The 21,772-nt window shown below is 39.1% G+C and overlaps 2 protein-coding genes across 3 annotated transcripts in view; both read right to left on the bottom strand.

Moving 5' to 3' along the window:
- Window positions 1-391: 391 nt before the first annotated feature.
- The window catches only part of LOC115574864 (uncharacterized), a 42,456-nt gene continuing 21,075 nt past the window's right edge, over window positions 392-21,772 (bottom strand). Inside the window, exons 1-3 of one of the 2 annotated variants that reach the window (XR_003982577.1) lie at window positions 1,291-2,551; window positions 972-1,157; window positions 392-737 (exon numbers count right to left, since the gene is read on the bottom strand). Coding sequence is in view for 1 of the 2 variants with exons in the window: in XM_030406489.1 (XP_030262349.1) it covers window positions 624-737 (114 nt within the window). In the remaining variant the exon portion in view is untranslated. Of the gene's footprint in view, window positions 738-971; window positions 1,158-1,290; window positions 2,552-21,772 lie in introns of those variants that run through there. The other variant, XM_030406489.1, reaches the window with a different exon arrangement.
- On the bottom strand, window positions 15,994-20,811 carry LOC115574863 (uncharacterized). The gene is made up of 12 exons (XM_030406488.1): window positions 19,625-20,811; window positions 19,433-19,510; window positions 19,248-19,337; window positions 18,670-19,018; window positions 18,217-18,499; window positions 17,878-18,111; window positions 17,668-17,753; window positions 17,476-17,580; window positions 17,032-17,225; window positions 16,777-16,941; window positions 16,306-16,547; window positions 15,994-16,146 (listed from the first exon to the last, which is right to left on the bottom strand). Exons 1-12 carry the CDS (start codon window positions 19,771-19,773, stop codon window positions 16,124-16,126), a joined length of 1,998 nt encoding a protein of 665 aa, XP_030262348.1. The 5' UTR covers window positions 19,774-20,811; the 3' UTR covers window positions 15,994-16,123.

Below are 21,772 nucleotides of genomic sequence, written 5' to 3'. Positions count from 1 at the left end.
CAAAACAGCATCAGGATCAAGGGCGGGTCCAGAGAATTTTCTGGTGGGGGGCACAGCGGGTAACAACAATTAATCTGGGGGGGCCACCCAAAAGTAACAAAAATGAAAGCTGCCACTGTCGCCCACTTCAATATGGGCGATCACTTCAATTTGCAATGTACAGTTACACACTGTTTGTTTTCATCTTGCTGTTCTTGGCCACATTAAATCTGCTGGGTGTACTCTTGCCAAGTGGTAACACACAGAACACTAGCATGTTTGCTGTACAGAGTTAGCAAGAAGTTAGTACTTCTATGTTCACTGTTCATTGCAACAGTGTTATGTCCACTGTACAGGTACAGTGAACATAGCAGTGTTCTGTATAATAATCAGTTTTAAGCACCACCAAGAATTAAGTTCATTTTTAAAGATGTTTAACTTTTTATTTAACTTTTTAAAAGTTGAGTTGGATCATTAAGAACAACTCCAAAGTAACATTTAGATTGTCAAGCTTTACCCTTTTAAATATATTATGGGGCAACTACATTTCAGCGGGCAAGTAATACAAACGAGTAATTCACATGTTGCAGGTGATAGGTAAATAGCATTTTTAGTAAATATTCTACCTCTACCTTGGGGACCTTTCAGTGTGGCAAAAGTAGGATGAACTGGGAGGTTCCTGTTGGTGCTGGAGCTGCTGGAGCTGCCATCTGACTCAGCATCATCATCGCCAGTGTCAGTCCTCTCCTTTTGTGCATCTGAAAGTATTGATTGACACAGTCAACACTTCAATAATTCTATTTTTAATTAAACATACATGATTTTATAATATATAGCATGAATTGCAAATATTTAACAATACACATTTTTTAGTGCATAGTGGCAGTTTAGTACTGTGATTAAAAGGAGGTATTTAAATTGCTTTGTTCACTGAATAACTGTAAAATCGTGCAGAACACCACATTACACATTTTAAAGCATTTCCCTAATACCTGCATTTTCAACTGGAGGTCAATGAGGGCTGGTCTGGCCCTGGAAATTTTGGCCTGTGTCAGCTGCCTGGCTGCATTCAACTTGACTACTCTCACACTCCTGCTGGTCATCTGCACTCTGCCTGCTAATTTTCTTCTTTGTGAAGAAATTGGAGATATCTCCCTGGCTCCGTTTCATATTGTAGTCTACATTCAAAACGTGTCCACAAACGCAATGAAAAGCAACATGTTATTTGTACTGTACCAACATCACAGCGGCAACATTGATATGATATTCTGTTGTTGACTGTTAATTCATGTCACAAAATGGGAAACATACAACGGATGCTAAGTGCTAATGTCAAGTTCTCCTCTTGTTCAACTTCCAAAGGACACATGACAACTCAAATGTCCGACTCAATTGCTTTTCTTTTCTTTTGGCTTGGTCAGTTGATTGGTCTGTTCAGTAAATTAGGTTGTAAACCTTTAAAGACAGAGAAACAAAAGTTACCATTTTAGTTAAACATTTTAATGAATTTTAAATGAATTTAAACATTTAATTAAACATTTTAAATGAACCACTTAGGCCTTTCAAATGGAATAAAGAATTTTCCCAATTTTTTTGTCAAGTTTAAAAATTTAACTTTGTACTATCCTTTTGTATCTAATACATTAAATCTTACAAACTCAAAATGAAATGTTATTTTAGCACAATCCATTTAACACAAAGTTAATGAAGTCAATGCTGCAATGTGTTCCTTAACCAATCTACACAGCAGTTAAACATAAACTTGAACATATTAAGCAGCATTTCAAACACCATGAAAGTAAATAAAACATTTCACTGACCATTGGCATCTTTGGACTGAACCTATGAGGGAACTCTCTCTCTGAAGTTTGTTTGTCTGAATGACCAAGAACCTCCATGTCTTTACAGGTGCTCCAAATCTGACACTAGGCGAGTTCAGGATCACGCAGCGCTGCCTAAATCGTGATGCATGCTGGTTAAAATGTGTCCATGATGACGTGAATGGGAGTGGTTTCTGCTCCGCATCCGATGTCACATGACCTTAAGTTATCGCGGGAGCAAGGCGGCTGCAGAGCAGTTGCGCAGTTGCTCTCTAGGTGCTGCATGAGCCTAGACCCACCTTCATGACGTCAGGACTTTGCCCTAATTTGCTCTTATCTATGCTGACATATGTGACGTGTGTTTCAATGAATTTCTATATCCATAAGTTCCTGTGCCTCTTTTCTACTCAAATATCACATACTTTCAGATATGTAGCAGCCATATAGCAGCACCTATGGGATATTCAACATGAATAAACCTATAAAATCCTTCATGTGATGCAACAACCCTGAAAGATGTCGTCAATAAATTGCTGAGTTCTGCCACCCTACTTGTGGTGATGATAGAGAAGTGGTTAACTGCTGTGTCTTGCATGCAGACAACACAGGTTGAAGTCCAATGTTACCTGTACTATCGACTCTTATTAGCTATTTCTGTTGCCATCACATTAACAATAAAAAGAACTAGAAAAATTGCATTTCCTGCGAAAATACAGTGTGAATGCTGAAGGCTGAAGTGAGACCTGCTGAACATACTGCCGAAAGTGCATGAAACTATAAGAATGTTGAAAAAAAGGCGAAAAGCTGTAGATTAAGAGGGCAGGAAGATGTTAAAATGGTGAAAGAAGGCAAAAAAGGTGAAAAGTTAAAGGCTGACGTGGACCGAAAAAGTTTAAAAAGGTGAAAAAGGATGAAAAGCTGTAGAGTAAGAGTAAGAGGGCTGGAAGAGGTTAAAAAGGTGAAAACATGTGAAAAGCGAACGTATGCTGAAGTTATAGCAGAATGAAATGTGAAAAAATCCCCATAAGGATGAATGGGCAAAATTTTGCAGAAAAAGCTGAATATTTCCAAAAGTATAAAAGGTAGAAATGAGAAAAATACAAGCAGTAATGTCCTTAAAAAGCTGAACATTTTGATGGTTGAATGGTTTCATCGCTCAAAATTTGTAGGAGGAGATAGGTGCCAAAAAATGTACGGAAGAATAATAAATTCCAGAAGAACAATAGTGTGAATGCTGACTCAGCATTCACACTAATTATCCCAAGCTCCTTTGCATGTGATGAGATGGCGCAGCAGTAGCGTGGGGAGCTGCTCTGCGGGAGAGAAGGGATTAATACTTGGTTGTGCTATTTTATCAATGCTATTGGAGACTGTCTGATATTATTGCAGCATTCACACTATTGTTCTTCTGGAATTTATTAGTGTGAATGCAGCATTCACACTATTGTTCTTGTCGTTTATTATTCTTCTTCCGTACGTTTTTCGGCATCTATCTCCTCCTACAAATCTTGAGCGATTGAAACCATTCAAGTATCAAAATGTTCAGCTTTTAAGGACATTACTGCTTGTTTTTCTTTTGTTTTACCTTTTATACTTTTGGAAATATTCAGCTTTTTCTGCCAAATTTTCCCCATTCATCCTTATGGGGATTTTTTCAAATATTAAAATGTTCAGCCTTTTAAGCTCTTTCAGCCTTACAATTCAGCTTTTCAACTTTTCAACTTTTTCAGAAATTTAGCTTTTTCCAAAAAAAAAATAACATTGCAGCAGATAGTAAAGGACCTGGGTCAGATTTGTGGGCACTTCGTTTGGGAGAGAATTTCTCAACTGTTCTAGACTAATATGACCCTAAGGAATAACATGGGAACTGTGCGAAATTCGCTATCCGGGACGAAACCCCCTAAAATGGCCACGCCTTTTTTGTCCAACAGGTGAATGGGGCATGAATGGGGCATGAATGGGGCAAAAATTTTAACTTATAGATATCACCACGAAACTTCACATGTTGATCACTGAAATCAATACAAACATCTTTTGTATTGGAAGTCTTCATGGATTTCATGTTTTAATATGCAAATAGGCCATTATCTGATTAAACGTGTGCTAATTTGCATAACTTTCAGAACAGATATGTCAAAATTGGATAAAGCCAGGTTCAAAATTCTATCTGCATTTTGTCGATATTAATCACATATTTTTAAATAGGTAATTTTGGATATTAATAGTACTCGAAGAAAGAAAGCAAACATTTGAATAATATATACATTTTATTATTTCAATTAAAAGTTTGATAGATGTTGATGCTAGATAGATGTTCCCCTTCTTGTCTGTTTGTCACCCCTTTCTTCTTGTCACTCCTGGTCTGCAATAAGTCACTGTTCATTCGGTGTGATGGGATTTTTACAAGAATTCCCTCCCTTGCACTTGCAGTACTTGCAGCAGTGTATCCCAGCTACCCGGCAGCGACAGCTATTCTTGTGTGCACACTTGCCACATTTGCAAGGATCTGGCAGACCCTCAGTGCTGGGAGACACTTTGAGAGCTCAGCTCCTACAGCTTTGCAGATGTTATGGAGAGGTAATATTGACCTCTTCACTCCTGAGTTGCGAACCAGCTAGAAATCTTGGAGACCAAGATGTCTACAGTTGTCTGCGATGTGGTACAACAGACACACAAAGACATCTGTGTCACCGGAGGTGGCTCCATTACCACCAGTTGAAATGGGTACAGCGCCACCTATCTTACTGGGGTATGACATGCTTCAGCCAGTAATTCTATTTTCTCACCGGCATGTATACTCGGACAATTGCAGTTGTCTTATTGAGTAGCTTAGTCGAACTATGGCTGTAATCCGACTAAGCTGTGCATGTAAACGTACTGACTGATATCACATGTGGGTGTGATATGCTCTAGCCTCAAGGAACGTGTGTGTGTGTGTGTGTGTGACATGATGCCAGGTTATAGAAGATGGTTAGTTGCATGCCCTGAGTCTGTGTGAAGCATAATAACGTCAAATTAGCCGTCTAGGAAAGCAAACTACCAATAACTTGAGGTCACAATAACACCAAAAACAGTGAACAAACACATAAATTGAACACATGTGCATCACATCAACCAGGGTTTAAAGTCCTGTGCTTAGCTGTGCAATGCTATGCTATCTAAGCCCAGTTCAGCGTTACCAGTCTTTGAAGAAAAGGTGCTGGTGGTTATAGGAGAAGGTTGGGGTTCCAGTGTTGAACAATGCTGTCCTTGCTGTGCAAGGTTTGATGAAAGGCGGCAGAGGAGAAAACTAGTTTTCTTTGCAAGGATAGCAGCTCGGCGCTAACCTTCTTGGTGTTCCTCAGATCCATAGATTGGCAGGACTTCGTCCAGTGAGGAGAAGTTCTTTGGGCCTGCTGATAAGGCAGCTTGCAGTTCTCCACAGCTTGTTGGGCAGCCTCGTGGGGGGAGGTGGAGAGGAGCCCTTGAAGATCCGGAGTTGAAGAAGTAGAGGGCATTGAGTGAGAGAGAGCGAACAAAGAAGGCGCTGGGGTTTTGACTACCTGATCAGCAGGGGGTCTGTCACCCTGACCAACAGTAGCTCAAACCTCAATTTTGCACCAAGGTGTGAAGAATGAGAAAGAAAATGTTCCACTTTGAAAGCCACAATGAATGACTTCATCTGTTGGTCCCAACATATCCAAATATAAAAAGCTCTGTTTTGTCGGTCTTTCCGTCCAGCCAGTATTCTGCCCGACGCAGTAACCACAGCGAAAATGACACAAAGTTGTGTAGTCAAAACAAGGGCTACGCGATATATCGTTTGAGCATCGCCATCGCGATATACGTGTGTGCAATAGTCACATCGCAGAGCCTGCGATGTAGGACGCAAATGAACTCATATAGTTTCAAGGGTACCTGACACACACTGTGTATGCAGACTCTGCATGCACAGCGATCCACCAATCACATTAGTTCTTAATCAGTGTGCCGAAGCAGACCAGCCCCTGCACATGGAGTAAGTGGCTGGTAACAACATTGAAAAATGAGCAACGAACAAGAGAAAATCAAGAAAATGAAGACTTGGTGCCAAAAAGAAAAGCAACGTCAGTTATCTGGAATTATTTCGGCTACAAGAAGGATGATATTGACCAAACACATCTTCTGTGTCAACAGTGCCTTGCATCTGTTGCCACAACGAGAGGTAACACAACTAATTAGTTTGACCATTTACGTCGGTACCACACAACAGAGTCCTGCACAGGTCTTATTTTGAAAACCCGCCCGTATACACCATACTTAAAACTGCATCCGACCTGTTTTCCTACAGTAGCACAAATTACATTCCCACCCGTTTTCCTACAATAGCACGAATTACATTTCGCACCCGAGCCGACCCACTATAAATTGTTACCGACGCCCGACCCACCCGAAGGAAAATTGGAAGTAATTTTTATAAATGAAAGTAAGCCAGCATGGGGAATGGAAGTCCTGGGAGGGCGCAAGCACGCATGAATGAGCTCATATGAAATATACATGCTTATCATTTTGAAATGCATCATAACATCAAGTGCTGTTCAGGTCATCTGATGAAAATTCCTGTATTTTTTCATATCGCAATATATATTGCAGGGTAAAAAAAAATCGCAATGTCAGTTTTTTCTAATATCGTGCAGCACTAGTCAAAACACACAAGCAGAACTGAAGAAATTTGAAGAAGTATTACGTCTCAACATTAACACCAATGCCATTGTGCTCTATTGATTCTGAAATGCATCAAAATCAGTCCACTGGGAGTTAAAATATGACCACTTTAGGTTTAAACTGCCACTTTGAATTTTGATATGGTACTTGCCTTTGTTATCTCAAATGTCACCTCAGAGTGTAACGTTATGTGAATTAAAATGTACATATTCTGCATCATTTGGATAATTGTGTTCATAAGTATCCTACAATGTATTTTTATAGATTCAGCTAAAACTTCTAAATTGACTCAAAATTCATAAAAATCGGGCCCACTGGGAGTTGAAATTTTGGTTTAAACTGCCATTTCGAATTTTGAAAATGTCAGAAATGAATTCCGCATCCTCAATAACCCCCAAAACCATGCCAATATTGTCCAAATCGGCCAAGCAGTTGCTGAAATATTGCCAATGTAGGCGATTAATGCTAATTAATGCTAATAAAGCTAATTATGCAAATTGCCAAACATATGCAAGTTAGCATCTGGCAGTTTCTTAATGCTGGGGACCCATACTGTACATTTCTAACATAAAACTTTGGTGTACTCAACATTTCGAGGTTCACAATGGGGCTCTATTGGCTGGAAAAATAGACTAATATGTCTAAAATTCTATTGAGGTTCTGAGCCTGTTGATCGCCTACTAGCAGTGAAATCTCCACAGATCCATTGATTTTGCTTGGAGGAATAATTGATTGCCAATGAAGTAAAGATAGAAATATTGGAAAAAAGTGAGAAAACGCCAAATTTTTTTGCATTAAATTGATGCAAAATCATGTAGTAATGTGTTTTAAGAGTTATTTTTTCAGTGGATGTTGTCAGCACATGTGTTCTGTGTATCTGGAATCCATTTATTGACAGACTAACCAACCCACTGAGGAGTTGAGGGAAAAAATAATTTTTCACAGTTTTCTGATAAAAAATATAGGATACATACACTAAAATGGCCACATTTTTTTTTCGCGATATTTCCGGCAGAGCAGACCCTCCAATTATTGGTTCTTAGGGTCAAAGTTAACAGAAAAAACACAAATAAAAAGTATGGCAGACCATGTCAGGTTCAACCCATTTTTGAGACTTTGGCTCCCCCACTACAGGTACCTCAGCTAATGCAAAAAAACACATTCAGAGGAGTTACTATCAAGTACAGCTATGGGTTCAAGCCCAATTTAGAGATGCCACCTTGATCATGAACCCTGAGATGTATGGTTTTGAAAGAAGTGGTGGTATCTTGGTGCCCGAGATGGTGATCTCCAAACCTGAGGGTCTGCCAGATCCTTGCAAATGTGGCAAGTGTGCACACAAGAATAGCTGTCGCTGCCGGGTAGCTGGGATACACTGCTGCAAGTACTGCAAGTGCAAGGGAGGGAATTCTTGTAAAAATCCCATCACACCGAATGAACAGTGACTTATTGCAGACCAGGAGTGACAAGAAGAAAGGGGTGACAAACAGACAAGAAGGGGAACATCTATCTAGCATCTACATCTATCAAACTTTGTGTAATTGAAATAATGAAATGTATATATTATTCAAATGTTTGCTTTCTTTCTTCGAGTACTATTAATATCCAACATTACCTATTTAAAAATATGTGGTTAGTATCGACAAAATGCAGATGGAATTTTGAAACTGGCTTTATCCAATTTTGACATATCTGTTCTGAAAGTTATGCAAATTAGCACACGTTTAATCAGATAATGGCCTATTTGCATATTAAAACATAAAATCCATGAAGACTTTCAATACAAAAGATGTTTGTATTGATGTCAGTGATCAACGTGTGAAGTTTCGTGGTGATATCTATAAGTTAAAATTTTTGCCCCATTCATGCCCCATTCACCTGTTGGACAAAAAAGGCGTGGCCATTTTAGGGGGTTTCGTCCCGGATAGCGAATTTCGCACAGTTCCCATGTTATTCCTTAGGGTCATATTAGTCTAGAACAGTTGAGAAATTCTCTCCCAAATGAAGTGCCCACAAATCTGACCCAGGTCCTAGACTAAGATGGGAAAAGCTTCAAATCCTCTTCAAAACTCATCGACTTTCAACCTCTTCTTGTTCCTCATACGTTGAGCGAGAGACACCATTCAAACTTTAAATGAATCACAAAACCTTGAGCTATTGACCTTGTATTCAGTTTTTTAAAATCTTGTACGGTTTTGAAATGGTCTCAGTTTTAGTTTTAAGGATTATAAGCCTGTCTTCTGAGTTTATAATGTGTGTGTATTGCGTGAGCTAGAGTGCGTGACATCATCAACTGCCGCACCCCAGAGTGAGGAGCAGCTCCGAAAACTGGATTTTTTTTTGCTTCAGCTTGATTTGGATCCCACATCTTGTACTTGACATAGACAATATAGGCATATAAATGTAGGAAATCTTGTTGGGTTTCAGCTGATGGTCTCATTTCAGCTGTAGGACTTACGGTTTTGGATTTAGAAGCCCAGGAGCGACAAGCACTCCTGAATGTTCCCCATAAGCCGCAATGTTAATTTTGAGCCAAAATTTCTGGAGGATCGCAGACGGTACATGTTTTGTCTCTCGCTCCTGTGCCCTCATTATGCACTCTACAGAAATAAAAATGACATGAGTGCGTTCAGCAATGTCTCCTGTAACTCAACATGTAGCACGTTTTGCCGATAACTATAACAGTTTCCCAAAAATCGCAGGAGTTTGGCAGGCATTTTCCCATTCATTCCTTATGGGGACACTTTCATCTGTGTTTCTGCTCCTGCTGCAGCATGTCTGCAGACATTTGAAGCTCTTTCTGCCTTTAACTTCTCACCTTTCAGCCTTTTTTCACCTGTTTAACCTCTTTCTGCCCTCTTACTCTACAACTTTTTGGCCTTTTCAGTCTTTTTTTCACCTTTTTAAGCTCATTCCACCCTCTTACTCTACAGCTGTTCATATGTTTTCACCTTTTAACCTCTTCCAGGCCTCTTACTCTACTGCTTTTCATCCTTTATTCACCTTTTGAACCTCTTCCAGCCCTCTTAATCTACAGATTTTCATATTCTTTTCACCCTTTTAACCTCTCCCAGCCCTCTTACTCGACAGCTTTTCATCCTTTGTTCCCATTTTTAACCTCTCCCAGCCCTCTTAATCTACAGATTTTCATATTCTTTTCACCTTTTTAACCTCTTTCAACCCTCTTACTCTACATCTTTTTACCTTTTCATCCTTTTCTCACCTATTTGAGCTCTTTTACCCTTAAACTTTTTTACCTTTTCATCCTTTTTTCACCTTTTTAACCTCTTCCAGCCCTCTTAATCTACATACTTTCATATTCTTTTCACCTATTTAACCTCTTTCAACCCTCTTACTCTACATCTTTTTACCTTTTCATCCTTTTCTCACCTATTTGAGCTCTTTCACCCTTAAACTTGTTTACCTTTTCATCCTTTTTTCAACTTTTTATCCTCTTCCAGCCATCTTACTCTACAGCTTTTCATATGTTATCACCATTTTAACCTCTTACAGCCCTCTTGCTCTACAGCTTTTTATGTTTTCACCTTTTGAACCTCTTCCAGCCCTCTTACTCTACAGCTTTTCATCCTTTATTCACCTTTTTAACCTCTTCCAGCCCCCTTATTCTACAGCTTTTCATATGTTTTCACCCTTTTAACCTCTTCCAGCCCTCGTACTCGACAGCTTTTCATCCTTTATTCACCTTTTTAACCTCTCCCAGCCCTCTTAATCTACAGATTTTCATATTCTTTTCACCTTTTTAACCTCTTCCAACCCTCTTACTCTACATCTTTTTACCTCTTCATCCTTTTCTCACCTATTTGAGCTCTTTCACCCTTGAACCTTTTTGGCTTTTCATCCTTTTTTCACCTTTTTAACCTCTTCCAGCCCTCTTACTCTACAGCTTTCAACCTTTATTCACCTTTTTAACCTCTTCCAGCCCTCTTACTTTACAGCTTTTCACATGTTTTCACCTTCTTAACCTCTTCCATCCCTTCTTACTCTACAACTTTTCATATGTTTTCACCTTTTTAACCTCCTCCAGCCCTCTTACTCTACTGCTTATCATCCTTTTTTAGCCTTTTTTGACCATTTTACCCTCTTCCAGTCCTCTTTCTCTACAGCTTTTCACATGTTTTCACCTTTTTAACCTCTTCCAGCCCTCTTACTCTACAACTGTTCATATTTTTTCACCTTTTTAACCTCTTCCAGCCCTCTTTTTCTACAGCTTTTCACATGTTTTCACCTTTTTACCCTCTTCCAGACCTTCTTACGCTTCAACTTTTCATACTTTTTCACCTTCTTAACCTCTTCCATCCCTTCTTACTCTACAACTTTTCATATGTTTTCACCTTTTTAACCTCCTCCAGCCTTATTACTCTACTGCTTATCATCCCTTTTTAGCCTTTTTTGACCATTTTACCCTCTTCCAGTCCTCTTTCTCTACAGCTTTTCACATGTTTTCACATTTTTAACCTCTTCCAGCCCTCTTACTCTACTGCTTGTCATCCTTTTTAGCCCCTTTTCACCATTTTAACCTCTTCCAGCCCTCTTTCTCCACAGCTTTTCATATTTTTTCACCTTAATAACCTCTTCCAGCCCTCTTACTCTACTGCTTGTCTTCCTTTTTAGCCTTTTTTCACCGTTTTGACCTCTTCCAGCCCTCTTACTCTCCAGCTTTTCATCCTTCTTCACCTTTTTTATGCTTTTTCGGCCCTCTTACTTCATCCTTTTACACCTTCTTAAGCTTTTTTGGCCCTCTTACTCTACATCTTCTCATCCTTTTTTCACCATTTTAACCACTTCCAGCCTTCTTACTGAACAGCTTTTCATCATTTTCTCACCTTTTGAAGCTCTTTCAGCCTTTAACTGTTCACCTTTTAGCCTTTTTTCAACATTTTAAGCTGTTCCAGCCCTCTTACTCTGAAACTGTTCATATTTTTTTTTTCACATTTTTTTCACACTAAACTGTTCCACCCCTCTTACTCTACATCTTTTACCTTTTCATCCTTTTCTCACCTATTTGAGCTCTTTCACCCTTAAACTTTTTACCTTTTCATCCCTTTTTCAACTCTTTAACCTCTTCCAGCCCTCTTACTCTACAGCTTTTCACATGTTTTCACCTTTTTAACCTCCTCCAGCCCTCTTACTCTACTGCTTATCATCCTTTTTTTTAGCCTTTTTTGACCATTTTACCCTCTTCCAGCCCTCTTTCTCTACAGCTATTCACATGTTTTCACCTTTTAAACCTCTTCCAGACCTTCTTACTCTACAACTTTTCATTTTTTTCACCTTTTTAACCTCCTCCAGCCCTCTTACTCTACTGCTTATCATCCTTTTTTAGCCTTCTTTCACCATTTTGACCTCTTCCAGCCCTCTTACTCTCCAGCTTTTCATCCTTCTTCACCTTTTTTATGCTTTTTCGGCCCTCTTACTTCATCCTTTTACACCTTCTTAAGCTTTTTTGGCCCTCTTACTCCACATCTTCTCATCCTTTTTTCACCATTTTAACCTCTTCCAGCCCTCTTACTGAACAGCTTTTCATCATTTTCTCACCTTTTGAAGCTCTTTCAGCCTATAACTTTTCACCTTTTAGCCTTTTTTCAACATTTTAAGCTGTTCCAGCCCTCTTAGTCTACAACTGTTCATATTTTTTCACATTTTTAACATCCTCCAGCCCTCTTACTCTACAGCTTTTCATATGTTTTCACATTTTTAACCTCTTCCAGCCCTCTTACCCTACAGCTTTTCATCCCTTTCATTCCTTTTTCACCTATTTCAGCTCTTTCATCCTATAACTTTTCACCTTTTTAGCCTTCTTTCACCATTTTAACATCTTCCTGCCCTCTTAATCTATAGCTTTTCGCCTTTCTTTCAACATTCTTAGAGTTTTATGCATTTTCGGCAGGTCGTTCAGCAGATGTCGCTTCAGCCTGCAGCATTCACACTGTATTTTCACAGGAAATACACATTTTTCTAGTTATTCATGATTCCGTACGTATTTCAGCACTCTTCTCCTCCTTCAAACCTTGAGCTATTCAAACCATTCGAATATCAAAATGTTCAGCTTTTTAAGGACATGATGGCGTGTATTTTTCTCGTTTCAATCTTTTATACTTTTGGAAATATCACGCTTTTAATGCAAAATTTTCCCCATTCATCCTTATGGGGATTTTTTCAAATTTCATTCTGCTATAACTTCAGCATACGTTCAGCTATTCAAACCATTCAAATATTCAAATGTCCAGCTTTTCCAGCTCTTTCAACCCTCTTCTTTTCAACTTTTCAACTTTTTCAGCTATTCGGCTTTTTCCCAAAAAAATTTAACATTGCAGCAGATGGGAAAAGCTTCAAATCCTCTTCAAAACTCATCGACTTTCAACCTCTTGTTCTCCCTCATGCCTCCAGCGAGAGACACCATTCGAACTTTAAAAGAGTCACAACATCTGGAACTATTGGACCTGTATTCAGTTTTTAAAAATCTTGTACGGTTTTGAAATGGTCGCAGTTTTAGTTTTAAGGATTTTAATTTTTTATAATGGGTGTATATTGCGTGAGCTAGAGTGCGTGACATCATCAACTGCCGCACCCCAGAGTGAGGAGCAGCTCCGAAAACGGGATTTTTTTTTGCTTCAGCTTGATTTGGATACCACATCTTGTACTTGACATAGACAATATAGGCATATAAATGTAGGAAATCTTGTTGGGTTTCAGCTGATGATCTCATTTCAGCTGTAGGACTTACGGTTTTGGATTTAGAAGCCCGAGAGCGACAAGCACTCCTGAATGTTCCCCATAAGCCGCAATGTTAATTTTGAGCCAAAATTTCTGGAGGATCGCAGACGGTACATGTTTTGTCTCTCGCTCCTGTGCCCTCATTATGCACTCTACAGAAATAAAAATAACATGGGTGCGTTCAGCAATGTCTCCTGTAACTCAACATGTAACATGTTTTGGCGATAACTATAACAGTTTTCTCAAGAATCGCAGGAGTTTGGGAGGCATTCTCCCATTCATTCCTTATGGGGACATTTTCGTCTGTGTTTCTGCTCCTGCTGCAGCATGTCTGCAGACATTTTAACCTCTTTCTGCCTTTACCTTCTCACCTGTCAGCCTTTTTTCACCTTTTTAACCTCTTTCTGCCCTCTTACTCTACAACTTTTTGGCTTTTTCAGTCTTTTTTTCACCTTTTTAAGCTCATTCCGCCCTCTTACTCTACAGCTGTTCATATGTTTTCACCTTTTAACCTCTTCCAGGCCTCTTACTCTACTGCTTGTCATCCTTTATTCACCTTTTTAACCTCTTCCAGCCCTCTGACTATACAGCTTTTCATATGTTTTCACCTTTTAACCCTCTTCCAGCCCTCTTACTGTACAGCTTTTCATATTTTATTACCATTTTAACCTCTTTCAGCCCTCTGACTATACAGCTTTTCATATGTTTTCACCTTTTTCGGTCCTCGTCAGCCTTTAAATTTTCACCTTTTTTGCCTTCTTTCAACATTTTAACATCTTCCTGCCCCCTACTCTACAGCTTTTCATATTTTTTCACCTTTTTAACGTCCTCCAGCCCTCTTACCCAACAGCTTTTCATCCCTTTCATTCCCTTTTTCACCTATTTAAGCTCTTTCACCCTTAAACTTTTTTACATTTTCATCCTCTATTCACCTTTTTAACCTCTTCCAGCCCTCTGAATCTACGAATATTCATATTTTATCACCAGTTTAACCTCTTCCAGCCCTCTTACTCTACAGCCTTTCATAGGTTTTCACCTTTTTCGGTCCTCGTCAGCCTTTAACTTCTCACCTGTCAGCCTTTTTTCACCTTTTTCACCTCTTTCTGCCCTCTTACTCTAAAAATTTTTGGCCTTTTCAGTCTTTCTTTCACCTTTTTAAGCTCATTCCGCCCTCTTACTCTACAGCTGTTCATATATTTTCACCTTTTAACCTCTTCCAGGCCTCTTACTCTACTGCTTGTCATCCTTTATTCATGTGTTATCACCATTTTAACCTCTTCCAGCCCTCTGACTGTACAGCTTTTCATCCTTTTGTCACCTTTTGAAGCTCTTTCAGCCTTTAACTTTTCACCTTTTAGCTTTTTCTCAACATTTTAACCTGTTCCAGCCTTCTTACTCTACAACTGTTCATATTTTTTCACCTTTTGAACCTCTTCCAGTCCTCTCACTCTACAGCTTTTCATGTTTTCACCTTTTTAACCTCTTACAGCCCTTTAACTCTACAGCTTTTCATCCTTTTTCACCATTTTAACCTCTTCCAGCCCTTTTACTCTACAGCTTTTCATCCTTTTTCACCTTTTTGGTCCTCATCAGCCTTTAACTTTTCACCTTTTTTGCCTTCTTTCACCTTTTTAAGCTATTTCAGCCCTGTTACTCTACAGCTTTTTAGCCTTTTTAGATATTCATGTTTCTGCCTTTTCAACTCCTTCAAGAATACAACTTCATGTTCAGCTAGAGAAACTGTTCAGCTATCAAAATGTTCAACTTTGTTAGCCCATTAAACCTATTGCTTTCAAGCCTTTCTGCCTCACCAGCTACTGGAAAATTCTGCTTTTTCTGCAAAATCCCGACCATTCAGCCTATAGTTTTATGCATTTCCGGCAGCACGTTCAGCAGATTTCGCTTCAGTCTTCAGCATTCACACTGTATTTTCGTAGGAAATGCAAATGTTTCTAGTTATTATTCCAGCTTCCGTACGTTTTTCAGCACTCTTCTCCTTCTTCAAATCTTGAGCTATTCAAACAATTCAAATATCAAAATGTTCAGCTTTTTAAGGACATTACTGCTTGTATTTTTCTCATTTCAATCTTTTATACTTTTGGAAATATTAAGCTTTTTCTGCAAAAATTTTTGTTCAGCTATTCAAACCATTCAAATATTCAAATGTTCAGCTTTTTCAGCTCTTTCAACCTTCTTCTTTTCAACTTTTCAACTTTTTCAGTCTTCGTCTATCGGCAATACATCATTTGGCAGCATGGGTCATTGGGCCAGAGTAACAGGCGCCTAATCCCTAGCTGCTGTGTTTGGAAGGTTAGGGACAAATACCCAGATCCTCTGGGCCAGTACACAGGCTTTGTGCCCACTATTTGATTTCATTTTCAATTATGTTTTGTTGTTCATATGTTCGTTACTGTTAAAATGTTGAGTGTGATTGAAAATGTGTTTTTGTTTTTCAATAAAAATACTATATTGAAAATAGCACTGCTATGTCTTTTACCATGATATCATAACAAAAATGCTAGATCCAGATCATTATCATATGTTGTGAAAGTTCATTATGTCCAATTGATGTAATTAGTTTATAACATCAGTTGATAGGGCATCTGGTGACAGTTCTGACGAAGGCGGAAGACTCACGCCGAAACTGTAAACAATGTAATGAATTATTTCTATTGTCTAAAGAACAAACCAAAAACTGTCCTCTTTCAGTCATTTCAGTGTGAAAACAGTGCGATAAACCTCAAGATGAAGTATAAATAACACACAGTACAGATTGCACGGTGACTTCCTTTTACTGAGCACATGGTTTTGAATTTCCAATTAACACAAAAAGACAAAAAAATTAACAAAGTAAATAGAGTAAAAAAAAAAAAAGGTTTTGATGCTCCACGATGCCTACTGGCTCTTTAGTCACTCTTGAATGCTGGAGCTGCAGAGAACAACAAATAAAATAAAAAATCAGTAGATTAAATCATTGGCACAGAATACAGGTTTCTTGTTTGTGCATAAAGTTATGTTACACATGAGATCTAACTTAGAGAGTGTCTTTTGTAGCCCAATGAGTAAGTAACGAAGACATTCGACCTACCAAGACCTCTCCTGACTTGGGTGTGCAGGAGTTCTGTCACAGTTGGTGCCGGGACAGGGGGGAGCAGACCAAGCCTTCTGGGGTCATCAGGCCGAAGTGACCTCTTCCTGGGCATTCCCTTCCCAGCCAGTCTCTTCTGAAGAATCCTGGCTTGCAACTCTGGGATGTATGCATATGTTTTTGCAGCCTTCACAGTGTAGAGCATGTACCTCCTTGCATTTTTTTTGTACAGCCTCTTGTACCTGAAATTTGTAGAAGCAGAGGGGAGAGAGAGACAGAGAGAGAGAGAGAGAAAGAAATGTAATTAGAATATCTCAACTCAGGAAAGTAATCTGAGAACTGATTGATCGCACCGCCCAGAGGGCAATAGGTCAAAGTGGTGATGGGCATGATGTCTTAGTATATTCCTCAAAACATGTTTTTTAGTGTTTTCCAAAAATAAAGACATGGAGCAATGAGCAAGTGACTTACTGTTTGCCTCCGTCAGATTTAAGTGAGTCTGGCCTGTCCTTATGGAAATTGTAATCCATGGCGGCAAGGATTGTTCGGGCCTCAAACACTGGTGGGCTAAATGCTGTACGCTTATTTGCATACATAAGAATATGATTCTGGAAAGACTCCAGATCAGCAGTGGACCTGTAGATGGGGACAACCATTGTCAAATATTCAGTAAATTACTTTCTAGCTTTGCAAACATCCTTATTAGTAAAGAGACAGTCAAATTACCTAAATTTTAGGTATTTGTGGATTTCTTTCAACCACCGCTTGTTTGCAACGATGGCTTTGAGGGCCTCGTGTGCCATGGAGCCTCTCACAAGCCACTGCTGAGTTCCCCCAGATTCCAGGTCCACATGCTGGCAGCTGCCCAGGACCCACTTGTGTTCATTGATGACATGATGTAGTAGTCCAAGCCACAGCTCCTAAAAAATAAATATATATAGATAACAGCTTTCTTTCACAAACTAATTGAGTTCTTGAGAACACACTTATACAATAAAAATACAGACTATTTGTTTGCAGTATCTGTAAAATAATCTATAGTCTAAAATCATAGAAACAGATGTACTTTATTTTACCTTTTTATTACACTGCTCATTTTCTTCTTAGAAATAAACCTTTACTTTGTCCAAAAAATGATAATCAAGTAGTTTTCAAACCATGACAACTTACGATGAATTCGTGGTATGAATCTGCCTCTTTGCAGCACCACCAAAAGTGGTTGACGATGTCCTTCAACCAATGGATCAAGCTGGACTGACCTTTCACCTGTGCAGCCTAGGATGTAAATATAGAACAGTCATCAAAACAAACCACAAGTTAGATTATCATGGTAAAAGTGTTTGTAATGAAAACTACACTTACAGAATGGATCCTTTTGGCCAAATTCTTGGCACCATGCCACATGTCCAAGCTGTGCTGCATCCCAAGGTCTTTGTACTTTCCTTTGTCTGATTCAGTAAAATTAATTGAAAATTATGTACGGTAAATACAGTTGATTTTCCAAAAAAATAAATAAAACGATGACTACTATTATTTTTCCTGTAAGATCCCTAACAAACTTTCAATACTTACTCATTAGGGCAGAGATCTGGACATGGGCATCTGTGCAGACCTCCACAAGCTTCACCTCTTCCAATAGCCTATCGACTGTCCGCACAAATGCTTCTTTCTCCATGACCACAGAATTTCTCCCCGTTTCCCTTTTGTCCACTGTTACGATGGAAATGATTTCTTGGGAGTCATTCTCCATGGCAGTGTATGTACAGTACTGGGCACAATACCCAGGACTGTCCATTCTTCCATCCGCTATTGAAATAGTAAATAATAAATTATTTTCAATGAACCTCACATTCAAACTTCAACAAACCACTGAATCTTAAAATATATTTTTTTTTAAAAACTTCACATTACCTACTATCACCACATCTCTGGTTTGTAGGCGTTCTATGCTCTCTGCTCTCTTCTCCTCCCAACATTCCTTGATGGTATCAACACAATACGTGTCTTGAATGTTGTAGAATGAAGTATGGTCCACCATCCCCATGTTCATGAAACTAAACAGTAGAGCAACATTGGCATAGTTACTCACTGAGAGCAAGATGTTAGTGGCCAACATGAAGTCCCCTGCCAGTATCCCGTATTTCACTGTTGGCTGTGAGCACCACCTCCATACAATATGGCCAACAGGACAGGTCTGCCAAGGAATAAAACACAACTTAATCAACATTGCAAAATACAGATGTGTTGCTAATGATAATATATGAATAACGTTGAAAGCATAATCAAGTGTCACAAAAGAAGTTCCAATGTCTCTAACTCAGAAATACTACTAGTTTGCAATGTTGTGTGACTACAACCACTCACCCATTCCATTATGCTTGCAGTACCCCTGTAGGTGATAGAAACTTCAAAGGGGGGGCGGCACTGACACTCCACCTGGCTGAGACCAAAAGTGTAAGGGCACCTTTGGAGTGGCAGCACAAGGAATGACGCTAGCTGCTTCAGACAGTCTTCATATGCAATGGAGGCACGTTTCCCGATTAAGTCATCCTCTGTTATAACATCCAGTACATCAGGAAAGGGAGGTTGAGGCAGAGGTGGGACAACTGCTGGAGGGTCAGGCTCCATCTCTGGGATGTCATGTACAGTTTCATTAGCATCAATTACAGGCAGACTGGCAATGTCTGGTGGTGCCTGCAATGCTCCACCCATCCTGTAGACATGAAACATATGAAAGCAATTGCTATTTATGCATTAGTTATTAATACAAGATCTAGTGATGAAGCATCAATAATTACATAAATTGTTAGAGTTTTTATTTAGTTCTCTGCGAATAACTCTTCTGTGTCTCTTTTTGTTCTGTGTTCCAAACAATGTTTACTAAAGATTCCTATCGAGTGAAACATCATGAAGCAAAGAGAATCAAAATAATGGTAACATACCGAACATAAATACGAGGAACGTAGTCCTCATCTTGACTGTCATCACCTTCAATATCGTCCTCAGTCTCATCACAATCACCCCAATCAATACTGTCAAATTTGAAATGATAAAATATAAACAATCAAAGCACATCAGCAAGTCTTGTCACACTACTACTACTACGGGCATTTTCAGTAAAACTTACACACTGTTCCTCAGGTCATTTATCTGACGTTCATCCATAGTCTGGGTCTCACTATCCTGGATACTCATGTTCTGTAAACTTTTTTGGGGAAAAAAATGACTGTCACCATAGGTGTGGATCATACAAAAAGGGAATGTTCAACCTAATTTATTTTCCTCAATCATATTACAAGGATCGTGAGGCTTTATTTACCTTTCCTGTAGGGCTTCAGGGGCATCTGCGGTGCTCTCAATAGAGAGGGTATCAGATGATGCCCCTCCAATACTTGACAGTGATGGAGTTGCCAAGATTTTTTTCCCCAGTCTGTGCCTCTTACTGGGGGTGGAGGTGCTCGGACCCATGTAGCTTAAGAGATGAGCGTTTTATCATAAATGAGTGGCTCCAAGACACACAATTCTGTTCTCTCAGTGAAGATCAAGATGCATTATTATTTATGGTAACGTTAGCTGTTGACTAGGGATGGACATATCAGATGGAATAACGTTATGCATGATATTTGACAGAACTGTCCTTCATTTTTGCCTCCCCTTTTATAACGTTATATAGTTTATGGCGACATATATGCAAAGACCTAAAGAGGACGCGAATTTGGCTAAGTATGAAATGTAAGATTTCATATTGTCCAGCCGCTGCTGACAAGCGCACCAACAGCGGCTGGACATCGACTGGACAGCGGCACGCTGGAGACCGGATGCCCGTACCAGTACAGTGCTAATGCTGCTAGCGTTAGCTGTGCTGCTAACGTTTGTTTCTATGATCGAAATGAATAACGTTATTACTCGACAGTTCAAAGTATTCGAAATGTCCATCTACGTCAAGCTATGATGCTAACTTAGTTAGCCAAGTTTAGCTTACCTGTCTAGGAGAAGAGTGGCCAATTCGGCGTCCGTTTTCAAATCCTTGTCGGCTTTCAACTGTCTCCACCGTTCAAAAGCATGACCTATATAGACCCTCGCTTTAGCGCGAATTTTATCTTGGCGTTTTTGAGAATCATAACGAGCTCTTTTGGATTTCGTTGCCTCCGCCATTGTAGCTCAGTCGTGACTGGCAACCTGTGGTTGCTCGGCAACTGAGACTCGACTGACTGCAATGACTTGTAGACGGCGGTGGGTGGCGCCACATGCCAAAACATGATTTCAAAACATCAACATGATTTGCGGTCTGCAAAAGATTTTTTTTAATGCGAATATTTTGGCTGTACTGTTGTTGTTGGTGAGTTGAGTATGTTATATGAACATTATTCCTGAGTCTCTGTGACATATTAGGATGATTTTACGGCCAGTTGCTTTAGATTTCTTACATATTGTACCTTTAATCTACAGATTTTCATATTCTTTTCACCTTTTTAACCTCTTCCAGCCCTCTTAATTTACAGATTTTCCTATTCTTTTCACCTTTTTTAACCTCTTCCAACCCGCTTACTCTACATCTTTTTACCTTTTCATCCTTTTTTCACCTTTTTAACCTCTTCCAGCCCTCTTACTCTACAGCTTTTCATGTTTTCACCTTTTGAACCTCTCCCAGCCCTCTTACTCTACAGCTTTTCATGTTTTCACCTTTTGAACCTCTCCCAGCCCTCTTACTCTACAACTTTTCATGTTTTCACCTTTTTAACCTCTTCGAGCCCTCTTACTTTACAGCTTTTCATATGTTTTCACCTTTTCAACCTCTTCCAGCCCTGCTACTCTACAGCTTTTTAGCCTTTTTAGATATTCATGTTTCTGCCTTTTCAACTCCTTCAAACATACAACTTCATGTTAAGCTAGAGAAATTGTTCAGCTATTAAAATGTTCAACTTTGTTAGCCCATTAAACCTATTGCTTTCAAGCCTTTCTGCCTTACCAGCTATTGGAAAATTCTGCTTTTTTTGCAAAATCCCGACCATTCAGCCTATAATTTTATGCATTTCCGGAAGTCAGTTCAGCAGATTTCGCTTCAGTCTTCAGCATTCACACTGTATTTTCGTAGGAAATGCTATTTTTTCTAGTTATTATTATTCTTCCGTACGTTTTTTGGCACGTATCTCCTCCTACAAATATTGTCCGATTGAAACCATTCAAATATCAAAATGTTCAGCTTTTTTCGGACATTACTGCTTTTACTTTTCTTATTTCTACCTTTTATACTTTTGGAAATATTCAGCTTTTTCTGCAAAATTGTGGGGATTTTTTCAAATTTCATTCTGCTATAACTTCAGCATACGTTCAGCTATTGAAAGCATTCAACTTTTAGAATGTTCAGCTTTTTATGCTCTTTCAACCTTATGCTTTTCAACTTTTCAACTTTTGCAGAAATTCAGCTTTTTCCAAAAAAAATTTAACATTGAATCAAATGGGAAAA

This window comes from Sparus aurata, chromosome 23 (assembly GCF_900880675.1).
Source record: "Sparus aurata chromosome 23, fSpaAur1.1, whole genome shotgun sequence".
NCBI classification, from domain to species: domain Eukaryota; kingdom Metazoa; phylum Chordata; class Actinopteri; order Spariformes; family Sparidae; genus Sparus; species Sparus aurata.
The sequence above is the reverse complement of the archived record's forward strand: the minus strand, read 5'-3'. Positions and strand labels throughout refer to the sequence as shown.

Coding starts and splice junctions, on each gene's coding strand:
- LOC115574863 (XM_030406488.1), bottom strand. CDS start 19,773: ATGGGTCCGAGCACCTCCACCCCCAGTAAGAGGCACAGACTGGGGAAA. Junction 19,338..19,432: donor AATGACCTGAGGAACAGTGT/GTAAGTTTTACT, acceptor CAAATTTGACAG/TATTGATTGGGGTGATTGTG. Junction 18,500..18,669: donor CTGCAAGCATAATGGAATGG/GTGAGTGGTTGT, acceptor ATTCCTTGGCAG/ACCTGTCCTGTTGGCCATAT.